The 11,849-nt window shown below is 41.7% G+C and overlaps 2 protein-coding genes across 2 annotated transcripts; both read right to left on the bottom strand.

Annotated features, from left to right (window-relative positions):
* Positions 1-1,681: 1,681 nt before the first annotated feature.
* Positions 1,682-5,427, bottom strand: SMCO3 (single-pass membrane protein with coiled-coil domains 3). Its single transcript, XM_066184613.1, has 3 exons — positions 5,314-5,427; positions 4,759-4,809; positions 1,682-3,416 (listed from the first exon to the last, which is right to left on the bottom strand). Exon 3 carries the CDS (start codon positions 3,400-3,402, stop codon positions 2,647-2,649), a length of 756 nt encoding a protein of 251 aa, XP_066040710.1. The 5' UTR covers positions 3,403-3,416; positions 4,759-4,809; positions 5,314-5,427; the 3' UTR covers positions 1,682-2,646.
* Positions 5,428-5,869: 442 nt separating this feature from the next.
* On the bottom strand, positions 5,870-11,315 carry ART4 (ADP-ribosyltransferase 4 (inactive) (Dombrock blood group)). Its single transcript, XM_066184679.1, is given in 7 exon segments — positions 5,870-5,909; positions 9,077-9,143; positions 9,989-10,044; positions 10,046-10,068; positions 10,070-10,206; positions 10,209-10,695; positions 11,223-11,315. Coding segments are annotated over 7 exon segments (903 nt in total).
* Between the last annotated feature and the right edge of the window lie 534 nt (positions 11,316-11,849).

Raw genomic sequence — 11,849 nt, 5'->3', positions numbered from 1 at the left:
TCAGGAGCTCTCAGTGCCAAGGGAGTCTTGCTAACCACATGCACAGCCTGGTCATCCCCACTTCGTGTCTCTTTGGCGTGTTCTCTTTGTATTATTGTCATCAGAAAGAGCGTTCAGCTGGGCAGCTTTTGGTTACAATTGTACTGTTTTTCCACATGGGTTTGGAAACAGCTTAGGCTGGTTTGCAGGTTTTTTTGAGGCTGTTCTTATTTGGAGCACATATATCACAGTTTTAATTCTTAATCCTTTGTCCAGAACAACAGCTTGAGCGAAGGCAGAATGCTCAAGACGATGTGATGGAAAGCTGTGGTCGTACACATCCCTGTCAGGTGCCATGTCACTATAGAGGGGGATGGCTGACTCTTCAAAGATTAGCTGCACCTCATAAAGCTTGGAATCTTCTGTCCTGGCAATACTGGGCTCAGTGGGGATAGTGGTACTGCCTCAGCCCTGACTGCTTTCTCCCAGCAGTGTCTGCTGATTTGGAGGAGAGTCGTCCTCTCGCATTTTTCACTTGCTACTTCTGTCACACTGAGAGGCAGCTTTAAGGAGTCCAGAGGGGAAACATCAACAGACGGGTTATGGCATCTTACCAAACGTAAGACTGGCCAGAAGATTAGAGAGAGCAGGAATTAAATCTGTTGTGGGGAAACCAGTTTTCCTTTAAGTCCACCAGAACAAGGATATACCTAGAGGTGGTAGCAGTTGTGTTATATATCTCTGTGTTCCTCATTACGTACCCCACTTCCCCTGGCACTGCTTAGCATTTGCATTCAAGAGCATGTGGGCAAATTGCTTGAAAAATACAACAGATTTGTTTTTATTTGACTCTATTATTCTCATACAGCAATGATTGGCAATCTCTCTGATTTTAATTCTTAGTTTAGAATGTACATTTGGACATAGAAAACAAGAGCCAGGAACTCCTACCTCTCCAACACACAGATATTGCCATTCTACTGGTTGACAGTGTCTTGCCTCTACACAAGTACCTCTAAACTGAGTGCTACTTGTGTCACGAGACAAGAGACGTTACATCTTGAAGAAATGATGCCTCAGGTCACCAAGTCATCCACCACAATAGGTCATGTAGGCAAGGCAGTACTTTTTGCCAGCACTTAAGTGCTTTTCCTGACTCACATAGCCCAATCTGCGGCTGGTCCCAGTTTCTCGGTCCCTGGCACCCATCCATGCTTCTGAAGCCTGGACTTTCTCCCTGCTGACTTGGCAGAGCTGTTGAGTACCAGCAGTTTCATTGCCATCTAGTGGCTTTTGTGCATAAAAGGGAAGAGGAGTCAGAAAACATTAAAGTGAGAAGAGAAGTAGAGGAGAATAAAAACCCAACAAAAGAAACAAACAAATCCCACAAACCCCAGAATGGAAGAGTTGTGAATCTCACCCATCTCTTTATTTCATAGGCACTATCTAATTATTAATAAATTAAGATTGATAATATTGAATATTAGCAAACGTATGAATTTGGACATGGTTTTAGTATGGGGGAAAGTGAGTACTAAAAAAGATACCTATGATACTAAAAAAGATACCCTACTAGATTGGTCTGTCATGGATTTAAAAAAAATATGAATTGCATGTATAATTAAGCTTTTAATACTTTTTTATTATTTGTTTTAAGATTGGTTTTCAGACAAAAAAACCCCACAAATACAGAAAAGAGGGGTCTTCCAATACTCGTGTACATTTTTATTAATTCTTAAATTACCTTTTTTTTCTAAGATCAAGGGAAAACAATCCACAGCAAATCAAAACAAGACAATACAAATAATGTTCTTGCTTCCAGCTTTGGTTTTAAAATCTGAAAAATAAGGACAATTGGTAGCATCTTGTGAAATGCAGAATCTGAGCACATTCTTGGCAGTCCCACACTGGCGGGACCGGGTAGTGCACTTGAAAGTAACTTTAGTCCATTAATAGGGCTGCAATCCTAAAGGCATGTGTACATGTGTATAATCCCACTTCAATCAACAGAACAGCAACTTTGCACAGAAATTTTTACATGTGGGTTGGCAGGAACAGACCATTACAAGCATAAAAGGTTATTCATGGCCAGGCACACCTGGAACACAGCAGCTGGTTTCTCTCAGTTGTGGAGCAAGGCTGTGTGTGCGTGTGTGTAGGCCCGGTTTTCTCTTACCTACCAGAATACTGGGATTAGAGTTTATTTAAAGATCTCTGGCTGGCTCCTTAGGAGAGCAGGAAATAGCAGTTAAAAATGCTTCAGCTAGTTCTTGTAATGAACAGGGAATTCAGTCTATCAGATTTAGCACTAATCCACACTAAGAGTTTAGCAACCACAGATGTCTTCATAAAGCCCCCAGATGCTGGCATGAATTGCCTTGTTGAAATTGTTTTCTCACATTGTGTTGTCATCTTTGATATAGAAACATAGCTTCTCACCACTACCAGTCCAGCAGTCTGTATTATTGTCTCTAGTATGAATTACAGTTCAAGTTACCTGCAATGCTTCCCAGAAAATAAGCTTAAGGAAAGGTGCAAAGTATTTGAAACATTTCCCCCCTGAACACACTTGTAAGCCAGTTCTCTTAATATTCAGTGACAGTTTCCTGAATTGTTACTTTTCTTGTTCTGCTGCCACAAATAAGAAAATTAAAAGCTATCAGTAGTTCATTTGTCATAATGAATCAAAAAGGTTTCTGCAGGCATAGCTGCTGCAGCTACTGTCACAGCAGAAGAGGGAACTCCAGCTTCATTTTGCTGTCTCACCAAAGAAGTTACTTCATGTATAGCATGCTGGTACTTTTCTGAGGCTGCTTTAAACTCAGCCAGGTGCTTCTCGTAGCTTCTCACAGCTGTCAGAAGCTGACTCCTCTCCATGGCTCCCAGGATGGCATGGAGAATCATTTCAAGGCCAAGCCCAATAATGGTAATACTAACTCCCCCAAGAACAGATGCCCCAATCTGCGCAAGGAGACCGATGAGCTTGCTCACACTGAGAGTTAAATGATTGGAGCCAAGAAGTTTGATAGCTACCATTGCAGCTGTTGAAGTTGCTTCTCCAAAAATAATGGAAAATACTCTCTGGGCTATTGCAATTTTCTCCAGCTCGGGCTCTTTGATATCATATAACTTCTGGTACAGCACTGGCTCCAGCTTTTCCTTCATGTCACTATCAATCTTCTGCACCTGATGCTGAATCTCACTCATCACTTGAATGATAATTTCACAGTTTTCTTTGACTGTACTGCTCTTTCGCATCTCGATGGGGGTAATAGTACAGCCCAGATGTTCATTCAGCACTCCAACCAGCTCGTTTGTTGCATGGAAATTTGTAGACATACAGTCAAGCAATTCCTGATGCAGCTGGATCAGTTCTTTCTTTCTCTTGGGATTATCGGGATAAAGGAGGTCACTCAAGGCCATTCTTCAGAAACAGGCTATTTCAAGAGAGAAAAATAATTTCTTTCTCTGTTTAACACCCATAACCATAGCCCTTAAAGTGCATTGAAATGTGTTTTGTCTCTGCCCCACTGGTTCTTCTCATACTGAGTAGGTCAAATCCCAAGGCATAGAGTGTAAATGTAGAAATCTTAATTCTTGTTTTGGATCTTTGCCAAATGTTTGGAAAAGGACCTTATAAGACATTAGACATGCTCAGAACAACAAAAACAGCTAACAAATAGGTAATGAGCAGATTGGTAAAATGGATGTGGGTCATTGGCTACTGAAGATTGAAATTGAAACTGAACTTTGGAAACTGAAGATGGTAGAAGCTGAACTAGTTCACTAAAAAATGGAACAATCTCATATAATCAGCAAAATTAAAGATGTGGCTTAAAGAATTGTTCCAGGCACTCTGTTGTATAAGCCTATTTTTTCCATTTAGTGGCATCCAGTTTTTCAGCAACCATGATGATTGGTGGATATGGTTTGTGTCACAATAAGGGTATTTTATGCCAGTATAGCTTTTTTTCTTCTAACAGTCAAGAGAAAATGTAACTATATAAGCATTCTGTACTTATACTAAGAAGCTTACCCTTGGGAATTCATAGTGAATAGTAAAATTGTCCATAATAACTCCATCCTAACCTATTTCATCTCACACACATCTCTCACTGTATTTCCTTCCCTGATATTTAATTCTTCACAAACTGCATGCCAACTTAGAGAGTCCAAAGAGACTGGGTTAACAGTGATCATGGAGTTATTCCTCATCACTGGGATTCTGTAATCAACACTGTCACTTTCCTTTAACCTATCACCAGCTGCAAAGTGAAAATGCTTTAGCATGATTTCAGCTTAAATACAAACATCTTTGCCATGGGGGCAAACTGTGAATGAGTAGGATGACTCATTTCTTTGTTGATACTTTTTATGTTCTCAGCCCTCTTATTGCAAATCTGGGCCACTTTTGTGCAGTGCTTTGCATTTTTCTAAGATAAACCTGTTCTTGCTGTTGGTGCCTACGTATCACAGTTAGAGCTACAAATAGTTATGTGTAGGGGACTGCTCAGATTTTTCTTCTTCAAGAGATATCTTTGTGACATTTTGGTTCTTTGTAGTTCTTGCACTATCTGTTAGCTGCAAATCATCTGACACTGACCCAGCTGTATTTTGCTAAACATACCCTCCCCCACAAGGTCACAGTAGAAAAACCAGAATAATTTCCACCATCCCGTGCCAATTTTTAATCTCAGTGTTGAAATACAAGCCAGTCTGAAAAGAGTTTTTTTCCCCCTATATTTTGCACAGCACTGTGTATTTCTTTCAGCCACTTACCTTGTATCTCTGCCAAGAGAATAAACTCTTTAACACATCTTCTTATACAAGCTGTAGGGAGGAAAACACATGTACAGTAAAGGTTTGTGATTTTCAGGAAACAGAAAGCCATTATAATGCAGGCTATGATTTCATATCAATACTGCCTCAGGGATGTTTCTGGCTTGCTCTCTGACTCAGTGATACTAAAACCTCTCCACTCCAGTGGTGTTTTGTTGTAAGGTCGTCTGTTTTACCTTATTGGTAGAAACTGAGAAGACAGATTGTTTTAGAAGGAATAGCACTTCAACAAACATTTTACATACTAGACAGGTGTGGAGAAGACTTTTACAATCTGTTGTTTACATATGATTATTTCAGCTTCTTATAGCTGCTCTAGATTTTATATCTCCTAATGCTAAAATTACTTCTTACTCTTCACATTAACACTTTCATTAGCTTTTATATTTTCCTTCTAGAATTAGGCAGGCCACATATATTTCTGTATTTCTATTTCTCCAGCTCCAGGGAGATTTATCACAGAAACTTTTCTAATTAAAAAATTACACTGCCTACCTCATTTGGTCTGAATGCTCCTGTTGAAATGTGTATGGGATAGTAACTTCAGCCTCTTTCCCCTCTGCTCGCCTGGTGTTTTCCAGCAGCATGTGATGAGTTCGGGATACAGAGGCTGGGCTTCAGCTGCATCCTGTGCCTGCCTGCATGTCATTAATTCTATTGTGTGATGTTTACCCAGATTCATCTAATTTTCTTCCTCCTCTCCCCTTCCCTCCAAATTTAAGAGAATTCAGTTTACTTAATGCTAGTTCCCAATTACTAGATCTTCCAAAGGCCTTCTGTTCCTGGAGAGAATGGGTACAGCACAAATCTCTCCTGCCTGCAGCAGAGGTGCCATCACAGGCACCTACAGCCATGGCAGAAAGGGAATGGTGTTACTTGCTGTCCTCAGAACATAACAGGTGTAGGACAGCACTTGTAATTCAAATAAATACAAGATTATGTTTTGGTGGGGTTTTTTGGGTTTGTTTTGGTTTTGTTTTTGGGTTTTTTTACTGGGAATATATATATTTCTATTGTTTATAAGTATAAACATTAATGCTTGCACCTATGCCTAGAAATAATGATTTTTTGCAATGACTGCTTTTTTACACCTGCAAATTACAGAAGAAAAATTGAATGGTCCCACATAAACAGGAAAATATATACCACAGACAGTGGAAACAGGCTTTGACTGTTCCAGTAAGGCAAGCTCGTATATATGCCTTCAACAAAGCTACACATCTTTCATGCTCTTATCCTTAGAAAGGTGGACTTGCAACCCACAAGGGTCTCACCGGGAATACTCCCTCCACTGCAGAGGATGCTTGAGTTCTCATATGAAACTATAAGGTGAAGCATAAAATGAGCACTCTGCAATTGCTAACATGTTTTCACCTGAAAGCTGAGCTGCTGCATTCAACCCCAATGAATACAATCAGAGTGCCAAACTCTCTTGTTGTCAGAGCTGTGGGCATGAGAACGTAAGCTGAAAGAGAACACTAAATTATTTAACTGCTATATTTCTGGAAATGTCAATTAGTTGTGACTGCTGAGTGTTTTCCACTGAGAATGCCCCATAGTCCTGAAATACTCTGTGTGATATTGGACTGAATTGAATTGATCAGGCTGGCAGCTGCCTGTGTGTCACATTCTGGAAACTGATTTCAGGTCTTCAGTGTTTGCAGTGGATGCAAATTCTTTTCTTCTAGAGCTCACATCATTTGGAACATGACAGAAAATAATTTGAACAATATGAAGGCAGTTTTGTTCCTGCTTTACTCTGGGGTTTTTGGGAAGATTAATAGCTATTATTTCAGGCCTATTAAGTTGGAGGAAAAGACTTGATCTGGAGTGTCTGTCATCCTTCCTTGCTGCAATTATCCAGGTCTTTCATGCCATGAGAGTAGAAGTGGTGTGGAGGCCCAGATTCAGCTCTGAACAGCAGTGAATCCTAAAATCAATTTTGCCATTTCACGCCATTTCTGACCCCTTTTGCCATGGGAAAGAAATGGAGGAAAAGGCAGATGGTTGAACTGAGTTCTGAAAAAAAAGTCTTTAAAAGTATACAGTGGGACAGGAAGTTGCAATTGCTTGAACACTTCTGACTACACATCTAACCACAGGAATAGCTGATGAAACATGTCTGCTGCAACCAGTCTAGCTTTACAGAGTTCTTGCACAAGCAAAGGCAACATCAGGACCAGTCTCTATCAGGAGCTGCACGCTATCCCAGGATTGTATCTCTAGTTGGCCTTGTGAAAACTCGTAGGTGCAAGCAGAAGGGCACAACTTTCTGTGCAGTCAAAATGGTATCAATGATGGGCACCCAAGCAAGGAGAATGTTTTGTGCTTCCAACTATCAAGGGATGCTTGCACCATCTAGTCAGTGTATTAACTGACAGATATAAATCACTTTTAAGGGAACTGTAGCCAGAAAAAATGTGGCATTACTCAGTCTTCAGTTGCTTTGTCCGTTGAATGTAGATGTCATGCGTTTGACTTTGCTGTGTCTATTCCCCCCTCCCAAAAATGAGAGTTTAATTATGCATAGACCCACCAGTATATACTAACTGAAGGATTATAGTTCTGAGGATGATGTAAAGTAGTTATTTTCTAGGACTTACACAAATTTACAGAAAAAAACACCAAAAGGTAAGAATAATTAATTTACAGCCCTTCTCTTATTTGAAGATTGCGGATCAAAGTCATAGTTCCTGCAGCCATCAGAGTAGCAATGCTTGCAGCTGTTTACACCATATTTTTCTGGCTGCTTGCTAAGGTCCCAGGAAAGGCTGTCAAGAATTTTTTCTATGTTTTCTTCCAGCTAATGTCTTGGGGAAGAATGGGTCAGTTTGGATAATTGTTTTCAGAAATGTAACAATCTACTCAAAAAATTATCCACTTTATTCCTCTGTAATTCCCCTGTTATTACACCTTCTGGATTTCCTCTGTTTGCTTTACGGAGTCAGATAGCACTCCAGAAATGTTAGTCCATCTTGGTTTTAAGAGTGGCAAGGAACAGCTTTTCAGGGTCAGCCAGAATCTGCACAACTGAATGTACTTCTCTGTCTCTTCAACCAACACAGAATCTGACTCCTCAATGCACATCTTGGCACCAACCTTCCCTGCACTCAAAGGAGGTATGCACAACTGCCCAGTTACCCACTTGACTTTACCTCCATGGTGCCTTCCACATCCCACAGACAGACTCCTTCTCACTAAAAATAAAGATATTAAGAGGTCTGTATGGAATCCAAAGTCCCTGTGTGTCTGTCAGGTTAGGTCTCCTTACCCAAACTTAAAGATGTTAAAAGTCATTTTTCCCTCTGAAAGCCCCGAGCCAGGTCGCAAGAAAGACGCGGAGTCCTCAAGGTCTTGTTCTCTTGATATTTCATGTTGTTTATTGTTTCATATCTTAAAATGTTCTCCGTGCCCAGCCGAGATCTGAACAGCAGCTAGGACACGAGGCGACTCCCCCCACAGTGGGACGTCGCAGTCCCTTTATACAGAAAGTTACGTATCACCTGTTAATACTTATATTCCAATACCTATCACCTATGCTAAAATGGTCAACTTTACTCTAATCCAATCTCCTTAAACTACTTTGTGCCACCGTCATCAAAAGATGGAGGCCAGGGGAGAAGAAGGAAGAACTAAGGGCAACACCCTAAATCCTCCATCTTGTCCCCCATGTACCTATATTCTAAAAACTCAAAACTACATCATTTCTCATCCTATACCAAACTAAACTACTTTTTTCACATCTTTGTGGTTTGTAATTCTTCCCTCAATGTTGAAAGCCGTTCCCATGGACTGAAGTCAAAGGCAGTGTCCACCTGAGCTCCGTACCAGGGTCTCCAAATCCCCTGTACAACTCCAAAACCCCCCTGTACAGATTCCAAGCCCCCCTGTACAGATCTCAAACCCTCTTGCTCAGGTCTGTGGCCACCCAGGGCATCCAGAGGAATGCCCTGGACTCCGACATGTGTCTTTCCTGAATACCTCAGGACAAAGCTATCTACAGCGAAGGTTATCCCTGATCTAATCTTCAGAAAGACCATAGATAACTTTCTTCCTACTCGAATGGGTCCAGGGAATGTCTGTTTTGATGAACCAGGCTGAATGTTCCAGTCTTGGTTAGAGAGTTACAGCTGAAAGCAAAGGGAAGATTGAACCTTCTGCAGCGGCAGGACCTCCAGGGGCTTCTTGCCTGCTATTCAAGGCCACATATCTGGATGCAGCCGGAGAATCACAGATTGAGCTCCAAGCAGAGGGAAACTCTCCGAGCACACTAGGGAGAATGGCAGAGGTGAGTGCAGTATAACCACTGTTCTTGCTTCTTGAAGCTGAAAGAAAGTAAAGAGAGTAGTCATTTAGACCTCTATTTACTGCCTAAAGCTTTTTGCTTTTGCTAACACAACCTTTGCCCACAAACGCCATTTTCTCAACTCTATTCTTTTGGTTTTGGATTCACAAACCCTCATTCCTAAATGATTGTTTTGAGCTCAAAGATTGCATTGACACACTACTGTACATAGAGACAAAAGCAAGAGTCCTGGACTGGTGGTAGACTCACAGAAAGGCAGGGATGTGAAACACGTGCCATGAGGTATTCCAGCATAGAGTTCTCTCTATAACCAGGGAACTCAGTGTGTTCTTTGTCAAAGGATACCTTTTCTCCCTTCTGCCTCAGGAGAGAGGTCACTGATAAAGTGACAGTAGCTTTGTTTTCACTTCTCTCAGCTTGCCAGAGGTAAGTGTAGAAGTAGTAGCTTGCCAGAGTAGTAGTAGACCAAAGCCTAGAATAGTCCGGAGGCTTGAAGTGTAACAGCATTGCAAGACATCAGCATAGATTATTGGTTCAAGCAAATCTCACCCACTCTTGCAATAAGAATGCTGGGGACCCAAAGGCATGAGTCCTACAACTTCCTTGCAATGACACATGGCATAAATGGGGGCTGCAAGGAACATTGAGACCTGCTGTTGGTTCATTTTTAGTGAGCTGTGGGGTTGTCCCAGGTTTCACAGCAAACAGGTAGAAGCTGGGTCTTGTGGTTCTCATAGGCAAACACAGCAGGCGAGGTACAGGTTGGCCTGGAGTGTGGCCCTGGGTAGGTGCAGCTGGTAGGGGCTGCCTGGGGCAGTGGAGACCAGACTGTGCCCCCCTTGCATGAGAGCCTGTATACAGTACCTTCTACCAGCTGGCATTTGTACTTGCTGTAGTTCCCCACAGAATGCAGATGCAGCCTGCTGTGTCTGAAAGAAGTTTTTTGACAAGAAATATCTCATAAGGGGGAATGAGGACTTCCTTCTCAGATGTGTGGTAGGAAAAGCTTTGCATAGCTGCTCCCAGGCAATTGGTCACTGTGAACAAAGTTTCATTCCCAAACTTCCAGGATTCATTCCTGAGGTAGAAGTGAAATGGCCAAATCCCCCCCTGCTGCCTACCTTGACCTCGATGTGCAAGTTCGTTACACCCCTGTGCACCTGGTAGAATTTTTGTTCCCCCATGCTGCTCTGCCATTCCTTCCCTATCCGGATAGCAGTTGTTAGAAGGCAGAAGTGAAAATATTTAAAACTGAACTTGTGTCTATAGTGCTCTGGAGAGATTTCTGCTGAAGATGTAGCTCAGTTCAGCTGCGAGTGCGGGCGGGAATTCATGGTGTAAGCCATGAGGACTATGGCATGGCTGTCATGCATTTCCCTCAGGAGACCTACAGGGCTCTTTAGCAAAGCCTCCTGAGCCTTCTTCCAGAGATGCAAGTAGTCCTTGTTAGCAACTATTTTCTTTTGAAAATAGTTTCCTTGCTCCAGTTCTCCCATCATCTCCTCTCTGCACCCCAGATACTGGTCATCAAAGGAATGCAGAGCGATATCCATCGGGGTGGGGGACGTAGCCTGCAACATAAAAGCAAATGAAGATTAGCATCAGAAGTGTGAATGTCTTGTGTATCTTTGTGGATGCAAGCCAAGTTTTTCCCTACCCTTTCCTTGCCTCTTTGTCATTATTGGCAGAGGAAGCAAGGCAGGTAGCAAATCTTTAGCAAGACCTTCCAGAGCAACCTCAGGCTATTATCTATACATCACCATAGGCAAGTACTAGTCAGGATGACAGTTCTTATTTGATATGGATGTGCTTCATTAGAATCTCCAGGAGCATTGGTCAATTTAGACAGGCTGGAAAAGGAAAGATTCCATGAGATCTACTCACAAACACTCTGAAATCATCTGGCTGCAAAGAAGAGGAAAATTCCAATCAAGTAGCTAAAACAAACTAGGACAGGTAAGAAATGGAACAGAAGAACTGAAAGCAGAAAAGTTAAAATTGAACCCAAAACTCCTTAAAGAACCTGTTTCAGATGGGAAAAATAATTATTTTTGTAGTATAAGCAATTTCATTATTTGAAATAAAGAGCAATATTTACCCCTTTTACCAGTATTTGTGAGAAGATGAGCAACAGGAGGCTGCCCAGTGTCACCAGCTTCCCAGAGTCCACCCCAGACACTGTAAAGAACATTTTTTTTTTTTAAGGAAAGGTAATTTGCACCTGTGTTTTTCTGTTTTTCTTTGAACGGGAAAATTCTGCAGTTCGTAATTTGCACTCAGGTTTTGATGGCTGTTGTTCAACCAGAGATCGTTCACCCAATTCTCACTGCAATTCAGAAGTCATTAATCAATCCAAGCAGACAATTTACTGGTAGAAATGTGCCAAAAATCCATAAGGAAGTGTCTGGTTGCACCAACTTCAGCTGGCATGAGTGTCCATCACCTTGATAGTTCTTTTAATTCCAAGGTGTTAGGTGTTGTTCTTGCAAAAAGGAAGAAAACCATGACTTGGAGAAGCCTGAGGCACTTCTCCTGAGGAGTGATGTGTCAGGGTGACTACTCCCTGGTTAAGAGTTTAAAAAGCCCTTTTAAAGAAGTTGACACTGATAAAGCCAATACAGAAATGCAGGGTAGGTTGAGATCCCATCTGGAAGCAGTGATAACCTGACTCTCCTTCTTCTCCTTATCAGCCCCTGGTTTCTACTCATGTGCTACCAATCCTACT

The sequence above is a fragment of the Chamaea fasciata genome, unplaced genomic scaffold, assembly GCF_029207755.1.
Source record: "Chamaea fasciata isolate MVZ Bird 193981 ecotype frontalis unplaced genomic scaffold, bChaFas1.0.hap1 SCAF_5, whole genome shotgun sequence".
Taxonomy (NCBI): Eukaryota; Metazoa; Chordata; class Aves; order Passeriformes; family Sylviidae; genus Chamaea; species Chamaea fasciata.
Note: the sequence above shows the minus strand (reverse complement) of the source record. Positions and strands in the feature narration are given on the sequence as shown.

Excerpts from the sequence above, each read along its gene's own strand:
- SMCO3 (XM_066184613.1), bottom strand. The coding sequence starts at position 3,402 with ATGGCCTTGAGTGACCTCCTTTATCCCGATAATCCCAAGAGAAAGAAA.